Source organism: Osmia bicornis, chromosome 8 (assembly GCF_907164935.1).
Source record: "Osmia bicornis bicornis chromosome 8, iOsmBic2.1, whole genome shotgun sequence".
NCBI classification, from domain to species: domain Eukaryota; kingdom Metazoa; phylum Arthropoda; class Insecta; order Hymenoptera; family Megachilidae; genus Osmia; species Osmia bicornis.
This window is the reverse complement of record NC_060223.1, coordinates 1989990-2001667: the sequence shown is the minus strand read 5'-3', so window position 1 is coordinate 2001667 and position 11678 is coordinate 1989990. Positions and strand designations below refer to the sequence as shown.

The 11678-nt window shown below is 45.9% G+C and overlaps 2 protein-coding genes across 3 annotated transcripts; both read right to left on the bottom strand.

Moving 5' to 3' along the window:
* Positions 1 to 683: 683 nt before the first annotated feature.
* LOC123988017 (piggyBac transposable element-derived protein 4-like) lies at positions 684 to 3342 on the bottom strand. 2 transcript variants are annotated; one of them, XM_046286620.1, is made up of 2 exons: positions 2990 to 3342; positions 684 to 1884 (listed from the first exon to the last, which is right to left on the bottom strand). In XM_046286620.1, the coding sequence occupies exon 2, from the start codon at positions 1846 to 1848 to the stop codon at positions 1027 to 1029; it is 822 nt and encodes a 273-aa protein (XP_046142576.1). In that variant the 5' UTR covers positions 1849 to 1884; positions 2990 to 3342; the 3' UTR covers positions 684 to 1026. The 2 variants fall into 2 exon arrangements, with proteins under 2 accessions (XP_046142576.1, XP_046142575.1); XM_046286619.1 differs by lacking the exon at positions 2990 to 3342 and adding an exon at positions 2737 to 2795 and having other exon boundaries at positions 684 to 2656.
* A 1412-nt stretch (positions 3343 to 4754) lies between these two features.
* LOC123988088 lies at positions 4755 to 10757 on the bottom strand. Its single transcript, XM_046286878.1, has 2 exons — positions 10729 to 10757; positions 4755 to 9876 (listed from the first exon to the last, which is right to left on the bottom strand). The coding sequence occupies exons 1-2, from the start codon at positions 10755 to 10757 to the stop codon at positions 4755 to 4757; spliced, it is 5151 nt and encodes a 1716-aa protein (XP_046142834.1).
* Between the last annotated feature and the right edge of the window lie 921 nt (positions 10758 to 11678).

Below are 11678 nucleotides of genomic sequence, written 5' to 3'. Positions count from 1 at the left end.
GTGGAGAAGAGAGCGAGAGGTCCAATGAACAAAGGAAAGAGCCGAAACATATCGGTGTGACTAATTCCAATTCAGTTATAAAACATTTTTATTTTTGATTTTTTTTAAATGAAATTTTTACTAGCTCATTGGCCAGATTTTTCTGATTAAATTGATACCAAACACGATATAGTTTGAATTGTAAGTACTTGCCAAAATTGATGTTAAAAGTAGACGAAAAGCCAGAGAGATCGACTCAAGACATTGACTATATCCAAGCGAGGTGTCGAAGTTTGACCGAACGTCTTGCATATACTCAGGTTTTACTATACTGTAAATTGTTAGGAAATCGTCTCTTGTGGAAGAAATACATCGTAGAAAGGAAATAGATGAACAGCGATCACCTTTATTACACTATTCACTATTAGTCATTTATTTCATTTCAATCGCTTTTAGCGTATAAAAAACGGCACAATATATCCTAGATTTTTAATACTTTTCGATCGGTTGTGTATTCTACATAATATCGAAAATATGTTGAATTTGCTACAAACTGCTACACACGATCTGTACAGAAGAATGGTGAAATTCTGATTACTTAAGCCTTTCGTTACGGCATTTCGCTCCGCTGGAATAACGCCACCAATCCGGGCACCGCGCCGTCGGAGTAGCGCCACTGAACGGAGGGCTTCTCCGCAAACTGTGCATACTGTGAGTCGGGAAATTGGTCTTCGGACTTACGTCTTTCAACGTTACCGTGTCTTTTTCCAGATCATACTCTTCTTTACGTGTTACATAGTGACATGTTTATAGGTCTTGCAATTAATATTGTCCAGGGTTATCTTAATCAGCAAATCTAATTGGCTGACCCTCTAACAATCTCACCTGTTACCTTATATATCATATTACTTGCGATTGGTTACTTGAAGACGTTAAAAAGCTTAAAAGACGTCATTTTGCTAAATAAATGTTTAAATATTTTATAATCTTGTCAACAATTATAAAAGAAAATACAATTTAGGGTAAATGATGTATCAAATTAAATTCTTAGTAATTTATTTCACAATGATAAATTTTAAAACAAGGATCTATACACAAACCCACATTACAGTCTTTGCACTCATACTTCGATTCATGTCTTTTGTCGTTTGCACTGCAAACGACGCACCGTCTACTTCGATTTCTCCCTGCCGATTTGTAAACAGAAGGAAAATGTCTTTCCGTTAATCTTCCCGGATGATTATTGCCTGTTAAAGGTTGACGCTTTGTAGCTTGGTGATATTTTCCCAATATTTCCCGGATTAACTGTAATTGGAATTTTGCCATGGATATCGGTTCTTTCATTTTGTCTTTGTAAAGGCAATAGGCATTCCACACGCAAATGTCTAACAAGTGGAAGAAAAACTTGCGGTACCATTTTAAGGTTTTGCGTGTGGAATTTACCGTGCTGATGACCATGTCTGCTTTATCTACTGCGCCCATAGAGTTATTATAATCCAATACGCATACAGGTTTTCGTATAACTTTCGTTCCTCCGTGCTTGATTATAGTTCCAAATTCTGACGTATGCATGGTAGACAACATATATACTTCTTTTTTGTCCATCCACTTTGTGACTAATAAATTAGTGCATGATCGAAATGTGGCCTCTCCTCTTTTTAACCGTTCGTCAATTTTCGGCATTCCCTTCCTCCGTTTTCTAACCGTTCCGCACGCATTCGTGCAATTATTATGTAGAAAATTGAATAAAGCAGGACTTGAATACCAATTGTCCACATAGAGGGTATGACCCACTCCAAGATACGGTTTCATGAGTGTTTCAACTATTGCGCCAGATATTCCAATATCCTGATTTTCACTATGTACCATTGTAGATGATCCAGCGTAAACAAGTAAATCTAGTACAAATCCTGTCTGACAATCGCTGAGAATAAAGGATTTTACACCAAACCTATTTCTTTTAGACGGGATGTACTGTTTAAAAGACAGCCTTCCTTTATATAAAAGCAAGCTTTCGTCAATGCACAGACGTTCATAAGGTTGAAATGCTTGACTAAATTTTGTTCGTAATATATCAATTACGTTCCGTATTTTGTGTAAACGATCATTCGTAGGATTGACCGTATGGGTGAAGTGTAACATCTGTAATAATTTGAGGTAGCGGTCTCTGGTCATTATTTCTCCAAAAATCTCACTACGAAGGAGTTTATCTTTACTCCAGTACTCTAATAGTGATAATTTTTTGTTGCGTGTCATTAAAAATGACACAGCAAAGAAACGGTATAGTTCTGCTAGCCCTGTTCCTTCTGAATTGTTTATATTATTATTATTCTTTTGTGAACAATATTCATTTGTTTCTCTCGCAATCAGTTCTACGAACTCTTCAGAAACAAAAAGCTGGAAGTAATCTAAGATTTTGGCTGATCTACTGATGTTTTCTTTAATTCCTGAATCTTTTGATGAAAATTTATGTATTTTAGGGAGAAATCTTTTTGACGTCCATATATCACGGCAACTGTCATTTGCTTCAATCTTCTCTGATTCTGAGTCGGAAGTACTACATATAGTTCTTTTTCTTTTCTTTCTCTGTAGTGTAACATTATTTTGATTTTGATCATCTGAATCGTTTTCTGAATCTGTAGATCGGTCATGGAATAGAATTTTTCGTCGTGACATTCTGACAGGGGGGTACAAAAAGATTTTATAAAACAAACTAAGCAAAGCTCCAAATAAAATTTTTAAATAAATATTACGAACCTTGAAAAATTAATAGCTGTTGTCCAGTCTCTTGTAATACTTCAAGGAAGATTTCTTTTATATTACTATATAATTCGGACCAAATACTTCACTCTCGAATAGAACACACGGAAGAAATTTGTTTGGACGTACAGAAGATATTATTTGCGTTTGAAATATACTTTTATTTCAACAGACTGGTTTGCGCTTTGAAGCTTCGCGAACACTGTTAGTTTGAAGAAGAGTGAAGCGTGACTGTTGTCCCGATTGTTTCGAACCCAGTGCATGTCTTATTTTTGGAGTAAAACAAATGAAAACGAACTAAAGAATGACAAGTGCTATCGATGTGCTACGTGCATACGAACGAAAGAAATAAAAGTATCGCGGGGACGTTTGGTGAGCTGTATCACGCTGGCGCCGGCTACAGCCGGCGCTCGTACACACAGGTCATCGAATGGATGCCGGCTATATCCGGCGCTCGTACACAGAAGTCATCGAGTGGATGCCGGCTAGATCCGGCGCTCGTACACAGAAGTCATCGAGTGGATGCCGGCTAGATCCGGCGCTCGTACACAGAAGTCATCGAGTGGATGCCGGCTATATCCGGCGCTCGTAACGAAAGGGTTAAGAAAAGCAGTCCGAAAATAAATCTGTTGCCAGATTTATTAAAATTTTTTTAGACAGATAAGTAAGTATATTCTTTCAGTATAGAATGTGTTATTCTGCTGGATTTTCCCGATTCTCCTGAAAGTGTCTGACGCTGGCAGAACGACACAGCTCGAGCGAGTTCTTGAATGGTGGCGAACGTAGAAAAGGACAAATAGCGAAAGAGAAAGAGGTCCGAGAATTAAAAGCCGGAAAAAAAACATTTGAGTGAGACAATATTAATTCAACCATAACTTTTTTATTTTTCATTTTTGCTAAATGAAACTTTTACCAATGTAATTGTAAGGTTTTTCTGATTAAAATAAGACCAAACACGATATAATTTGCATTATATTTACTTATTGACTTAAAACCTAATGCAAATATATAAAGTAACTATAATTCAAATTATGTCGTGTTTGATCTTGCTTTAATCGAAAAATTTCATCAATACGCTAGTGGAAGTTTCATTCAAAAGAAAAATCAGTCATTATAAAGAAACGAAGCGAAAGTGCAGCATAAGTACACAAAAAAAAAACATAAGGTTTATAGCAAGCTTAACATTTTCTATTGTATTATGGTAATCACTATATTATAGTTTTGTTTCCTTGTTGTATTATAGGAAAGTAAAATATGCAATATCGTATAAGCGTGGACCAGGTGCAATAGTTGCAAGAAACCTGATATGTATATAACAAATTAAATGAGGAATCAAATTGTATCTAATCCATCTTTCATTGTAATGACCATTCAGAGAATAAAATTATAATAGTTGTGAGGAATAAGAAATAAAACTAACAAACCGTTAAAGATTGAAATTTCTTTATATCCTTACAATTTAACCTAACCAATTTTCCTCGTATGTCTTCGGATTTACGTATTGTAATAATTAGAATAACAGTAATATTTAATTGAAGAAATTACTTAAATATTAATAAAAAAAATATCAAAGAAAGATGCAGTTTGTTGTCGCGAGATTGAAGGATTGGGAGCGCGTTGTGAGAGGGTGGATCGAAACGGGGGGAACTTGGAGAAGATGCACTGTGAAACGTGGAAATACAAAACCGTTTATTCTACACACAACTAGGTTGTTTTACCCAGTTGTCTTACACAGTTGTTTTACACGTAGACGATGTAACGCTTAGCACAATTTTTACTTGAATTCGCGGTATGTTTATTTAGTCGCTCGCTGCTTTGGTTTAATCTATTCTAATTAGGTCGCGCCTGATCAGCTGTAAATATAACAGAGCATGAGCCTGGTGACGTCATTCTGACGTCGTTAGATACATGGTCCAAGTGGGGGTTCGTCGTGGAGTAGGAACGGTAAACGGCCCGCTGTGCCGTAACATTCCTGCCGGGCCTTGCCGACGTAACTGTACGTTGGCAAGATGCACTTACCCGTCGCGATTGTCTGTGACGGGATCCGACGCCTGAGCGCTGGGATCCGTAGTGTCAATGGGCAAGACGCATAACTTTGTAATTGGCCGCGTTAACGTGGTGGACGCGGTGCGCAGGGTTACGACGCGAGTTAGGTTGTCACGCCCTGGGTGCAGCTGTGTAACGCGGGCGAGAGGCCATTTTGAAGGAGGAGTTCGTTCGTCTTTTATAAGGACAAGGTTTCCGAGTTGGACTCCGTTACGTAAGGCCTGCCATTTCGAGGCAGTCTGCAGGGAGGTTAGATACTCCCGTGACCACCGATCCCAGATGTTCTCCGTGAACTGTCTTAACAGTTGCCACCGTGAGAGGCGTGCCGTCTTGACGAGGGACAAGTCTGGTTCAGGAACCGCCCTTAGCGCGTCCCCAGTGAGGAAGTGCCCAGGCGTTAAAGCGCTGAGATCGGACGGATAGTCCGTCAAGGGGCAAAGCGGTCGCGAATTAAGAACAGCTTCGATCTGCGTCAGAAGAGTTGTAAATTCTTCGAAGGTGAGGGCCGTATCCCCCACCACACGACGAATGTGAAATTTTACAGATTTGACGGCGGCTTCCCATTTCCCCCCGAAGTGAGGCGCGGAAGGGGGGTTAAACCTCCAATCGGTGCCGTCGTTGACAAGTGTTGTCGAAATCGCGCCCGGATCGCGAGACACTTTCGCGAGCATGGTGCGGAGCTCTTTGTCGGCGCAGACAAAATTGGTTCCGCAGTCGCTAGTGATCGTAGCAGGTATTCCGCGACGCCCGCTGAATCGCTTATAGGCCGCGATAAACGCCTCCGCAGAGTAGTCGGATACAAGCTCGAGATGGACGGCTCCAGTAGCAAGGCAGATGAAGACCGCGATATATGCTTTGTGGATCTTTCCCCCCCGGCCGCGAATTGTTCTTACACTGAAGGGACCCGCGTAGTCCACTCCGGAATGCAAAAAGGCCCTGGAATGGGTGACGCGACGCTTTGGGAGTTGGCCCATAATCTGTTCGGCAGTGCGAGCTCGTTGTCGTGCACAGACAACGCATTTGTTGATAAACACGCGAATAGGGCAACGACCGCCGATAATCCAGTATGATTGTCGTATCGTGGCTAACGTTAGTTGGGGCCCAGCATGAAGTGAGTTTTTGTGCGCGTGATCAATGACGAGAGACGTAAGAGGGGATGAGCGCGGGAGAATAAGCGGGTGTTTCTGATCGGGATGCAACTGCGAGTGACGCAACCGACCACCGACTCGTAAATGTCCCTTCTCGTCTACGTACGGCATAAGATTGTAGAGACTGCTTGTTTTCGAGACGGTAGTTCCAGACACGAGCGCGGAGAGTTCATCCTGAAAATGCTCCTTCTGAGTTTCTTTCATCCAATATAAACGCGCGCGATCTAGCTCCGAGACAGAGAGCGTGAGCGGGGTTGGTGATGGTGCAGACCGTGACCGAAATTTGACAACCGCTCTGAAACACCACGCGGTTACGCGACACAGACGCGATAGCGAGGAGTAGCGCTTTAGGGTGTCCATCCATGACTCGGTGGTTGCGACTAGTGAGGCTTGAACGCGAGATTTTCGCATCTCGACGTCAATCCGGTCATCCGGAGTCAACTTTTCCGAAGGCCACGCGGGGGACGGGCACTGCAACCACGGGGGTCCCGACCACCATAGTGCATCGCTGATGAGATGTTGAGGCGTCGTGCCTCGCGACGCCAAGTCTGCTGGGTTTTGAGTACCCGGAACATGGTGCCATGTGGCGTCTGGTAATGACGTTTGAATTTCGGACACGCGATTATGCACGAATTCCTTCCAGCGAGAAGGGTGGCTGCGGATCCACGCAAGAGCGACCGCGGAATCCGTCCACAGATGTATTGGAGCGTTCTCCATTTTTAGAACCTTACGGATCCGTTTGACGATACGCGCGAGTAGTGCTGCGGCCGAGAGCTCCAGTCGCGGGATAGTGACGCGTTTGAGAGGTGCAACTTTTGTTTTGGCCATTAACAAGGCAGTCCTGATTTGGTCGGTTTCATCTTTCGTGATTAGATAGATGATGACTCCCATGGCAAGGGAGGACGCGTCCGCGAACCCGTGAATCTCCGTGGAAACGTTCGTAGGCGCGGTACCGATCCATCGCGGTATTGTTACAGCTCGCACTTCCGAAAGATTGGAGCTGAACTTCTCCCAACGCTTAACGAACTCCGCGGGGAGTGGGTCGTCCCAGCCTACCTTTAGAGTCCACAATTCCTGCATGAAGGTTTTGCCTTGCACGATGACCGGAGCGATCCATCTGAGGGGATCGTAAAGCTGAGAGACGGTTGAAAGTACGCTGCGCTTCGTCGTGCATGAATGAGCGAGGTTATGAAATGTAAACACGAACGCGTCACGATTCACGTTCCACGCGAGACCTAAAGCTTGATGCGACGCGTCGTCGTTCAGTGAACGTTCGCCTAGCGCGCTCGCAGATTGCGACGAGAAGTTCGATAATAATCTATCGTCGTTCGCGGTCCATTTGTGAAGCTGGAAGCCCCCTGATCGCAGTAGCTCACTGATTTGAGATATTTTTTCGAGGCCTTCCGGGAGGCTGTGCGCGCCGGAGAGAACATCATCTACGTACGTTTCGTCGCGGAGAATGGTACATCCAAGAGGAAACTCCTTTTCGTGATCTGTAGACAGTTGACGCAGACATCGGAGTGCGAGGTATGGAGCGCAAGCAAGTCCATACGTGACCGTGGAGAGAGCATATTCTTCTATAGAACCGAAGCTATCGCGACGCCAAAGAATACGCTGAAGTGATTGATCGTCATCGTGCACTCGTATTTGGCGATACATTTTCTCGACGTCCGCCAAGAATACAAACGCGTATTGTCTCCAACGCAGTAACACATCGGCGAGATCATTTTGTAACTTCGGACCGGAATGAAGGCAGTCGTTTAACGAGAGGCCCGATGAAGTTTTGTGCGACCCGTTAAAAACAACGCGGACCTTTGTCGTGCCCGTTTCGCGTAGGACGCCGTGGTGTGGTAGATAATATGCTACGCGCGCGGTCAGTTCCGAAGGGGTTACGCGGTGCATGTGCCCGAGCCGTTCATACTCGGTCAGAAATTGAGAATAAGCGCAACGCAGTGGTGGATTTTTGGCTAGACGAGTTTCGGAATTGACAAGTATACGATACGCGGAATTGCGAGAGTCACCGAGAACCGCAACGTCTCGAGCGAGAGGTAGGCGCACGGTGAACCGACCGTTGCCGTCTCGAGCGTGTGTACGTACAAAATGATTTTCGCATACTTGGTCGGCTTCGGAGATTGTTGGTTCGCTGCACGAGGCGTAGTCTTCCTGGTTCCAGAATCGTTGCACGAGATCGACAAGTTCGCGGTCCAAGCAGCACTGCAGGCTCGAGCGGTGTTTTGCTTGGGGACCCTCCGCTGCTTGAGGCGTAGGACCGGACACGATCCACCCGAGTTGAGTCTTCTGGGCTAAAGGTGTTCGTGGTGGACCGCGAACAACCTCAGAAAGTAGTACGCTGTTGTAGACCTCGACGCCGATGATAAGGTCAATGCGCCTTGACTGCGGAAAATCGGGGTCCGCCAACTGAAGCCCGTGGAGGTGCGGAAGGCTGACCAGGCTGGGAGAGCGATCTGCAATGTAATCGGTGAGCTTCGGCAATATAAGAGCGTTTACCTCACAGCTGAACATTGGGTTGACCAAGGACGATATTCGAAACGTGGAGGCGCCCCGAGTAACGACCGTCCTTCCTGCTCCGATGCCCGAGACGGGAATGGTTGCGTGTCGTCGTGGGAGATGCAGCTGCTGAACCAGAGATTCGGTGATGAACGAAACCTCGGAGCCTTGGTCAAGAAGGGCGCGGGCGATCCGAGTTTCCCCGTATGGAGATGCAAGTTTAACAAGCGCTGTGGCCAGCAGCATCCGCCCAAATGCTGGCCGAGGGTTGACATGGTTCGAGAGAAGATGTGACGTAACTGATGACGCTGCAGTGACTTCGGACGCGGACGGTTCAGTCTCGGGTGAGGGCTTCGCCGTCGGAAACGTGGAGGTCGTCGATTCATGAAGAGTTGAGTGGTGCCGCGCCTTGCATGTAATACAACGGTGATTTGAGCGGCATGCCTTACGATGGTGATTGCCGAGACAGTTGAAGCACCGACGCTGCTGAGCAACAACTGATTTACGCTGATCTACTGGTTTCGCGAGATACGTAGGACACGACGTGAGAGAGTGCGAAGCGTTGCATACTGGACAGGCGGCCGCGTTAACGGTTGCCTGATGCACCTGGACCTTAACTTCTCGACTTCGGGAAAGCGGTTGCGACGATCCGGAAAAGCGTTCCACGGACTCCGTCGCGCGAACGTGCATCAAAAGGAAGTCGTTAAGTTGCGTCAGAGTTGGAATTTCGGTGAAGGTGCCGATATGCAGCTCCCATTCTCGGAAAGTGTTAGAATCGAATTTACGCGACACCCAGTATACGATTATTGGGTCCCAGTTTTTTGTGTCGCACTTGAGACCGTTAAGAGCTCCGATGACTTCGTTTGTTGTTCCATATAACCGTTTGAGCTCGGTCGCCAATTCTCGCTGTAACCGTTTGACTGAGAATAACAAGTCGAGCTGGGTGTCAACAAGAACGCGACGATTTTCATGACGGTCAGAGAGGACTTGCCACGCGAGTTTAAAATTATCCGAGGTCACGGATAAGTTGCTGATGAGTTGGGCGGCTTCGCCAGTTACGCTCATTTTTAGATAATGCAATTTTTCTACCTCGGGTATCGATGCGTTGTCGCTGACCATGGATTGAAACAAATCGCGGAACGGCGTCCATTTTTTGTGATGTCCAGCAAACTTTGGCAGCACGAGCTTAGGTAATGCCCGTGGCTGACCCGGTTGATCCGCGCAACTCGTGATGGACTGGGCAACAGGGCCATGCGGTGGTTTGGGAGTACGAGCGAAACGGTCCAAATACTCCTCCAGAGTCGCTTGGTTGTCGATGAAGATTTCCTCACCTTGAGTCCACAGGTCATCGGTGAAATAGCTTAGCTTGCGGGTTTCTTCCGTCTTCTGATCCGTAATTTGCGCATGCTTCCGACGGAACGACGTCCAGTTCTCCCTTAAGCAACGAGAGACGGGATTTAACGTAGGATTCCGTGATGTTCGCCTCCCCCTTTTTGCGTAAATTAATAATTGTCCGGCTCATCGACGTAAAGAGCTCGTATTGACGTTCAATTAAACCAGTAATTGACGACATGATGACCGTTAGAACAAACGCGAGCAGCACAATTTAAACTTGGCCGTTGGGAACGGTTACCGAATTTTTGTCCCACGGGAAGGTCGCACACGCGAACGAGCGAACGATGCGAATTAACGAAACGCGGTTCCCACTGGCGAAAAAGAAACACTTTCACAAAAGATTTTCCCAATCCATCTAGTGCCGGGAATCCGGCTCGAAGGACCAATTAATGTTGTCGCGAGGTTGAAGGATTGGGAGCGCGTTGTGAGAGGGTGGATCGAAACGGGGGGAACTTGGAGAAGATGCACTGTGAAACGTGGAAATACAAAACCGTTTATTCTACACACAACTAGGTTGTTTTACACAGTTGTCTTACACAGTTGTTTTACACGTAGACGATGTAACGCTTAGCACAATTTCTACTTGAATTCGCGGTATGTTTATTTAGTCGCTCGCTGCTTTGATTTAATCTATTCTAATTAGGTCGCGCCTGATCAGCTGTAAATATAACAGAGCATGAGCCTGGTGACGTCACTCTGACGTCGTTAGATACATGGTCCAAGTGGGGGTTCGTCGTGGAGTAGGAACGGTAAACGGCCCGCTGTGCCGTAACACAGTTCAACTCCTTTTTTTAACTGCTTCCCAAGTCAATGTATTTCATAGTATTAATGTATTAAAAAAACGTTAATGCATTAAGAATCAGAACTGAAACCGTAAAATCGGGATTCGAACTGATTCTCCTGGTGTCTTAATTCAGCCATATTGCCATGGACGAAATTATATTATTTTGTCGATTCGTCGATGCTGCTGCCACGTGCTTTAGCGGCTTGAGCATCGAGCCGATAACGTAGAAATGACGAGAGCAGCCGAACTCTGCTAAACCCGCAGAGCTCACACGGACACGTGGGACAACGCGCTTGTGTTAGATGAAACAACTGCGGTAAGGGAGTCACTGGGACGTTGCGGGACGTCGAGGAGAGGGTAAAAATTTGTCCCACGTCCCACGGTTCTGGCATCACTGCCCTTAACAGGAGCTTCAAGGCCGGCGACAGACCCACCCCTCCAACAAACACGGAACAACGTGGAATTTCCAGAAACTACGATGAAGCGGTCCAAAAACTGACGCAAACGTCCACCCGAAGCCATCTGTCGCCGAGCCCGAAGACCTCAGCCCACTCATGACACTCGGTCGAATGGCGCCAACAGGTGGCGTAGTGATCGCGACGCGAATCGCCCGAAAAGTTTTAAAAATAAATATGGCGGACGTAACTCGAACACGAGGTGTTACAATTGCAACCGCTACGGTCATTTTTCCGGTCAATGCCCCGCGCCGAGGCGCCGTCGTGAAAACGCCTGTACCGCTGAAATTGAAGAAAACGGGTCCGATGATTCTGTGTGCGCGCTCTCAGCTGTGACGTCAAAACTTAGTGACGCGGTTCCTCTTAGGAAATGTAAATGCCAACGAGGACTGGATATTGGACTCTGGTGCATCCACATATATGTGCCGCGACAAAAGACTTATGAACAACTTTCGTGCAACGAAAATCAGTAGTGTTCCTGCCGCAAACAAGATAAAAATGACAGTGGCCGGTGAAGGACAATTATGCCTCACTAACAGTGGGACTACCGGAAGGTCCAAGGTAACCCTGCAGAATGTCTTGTGTGTGCCCGGCCTAAACACA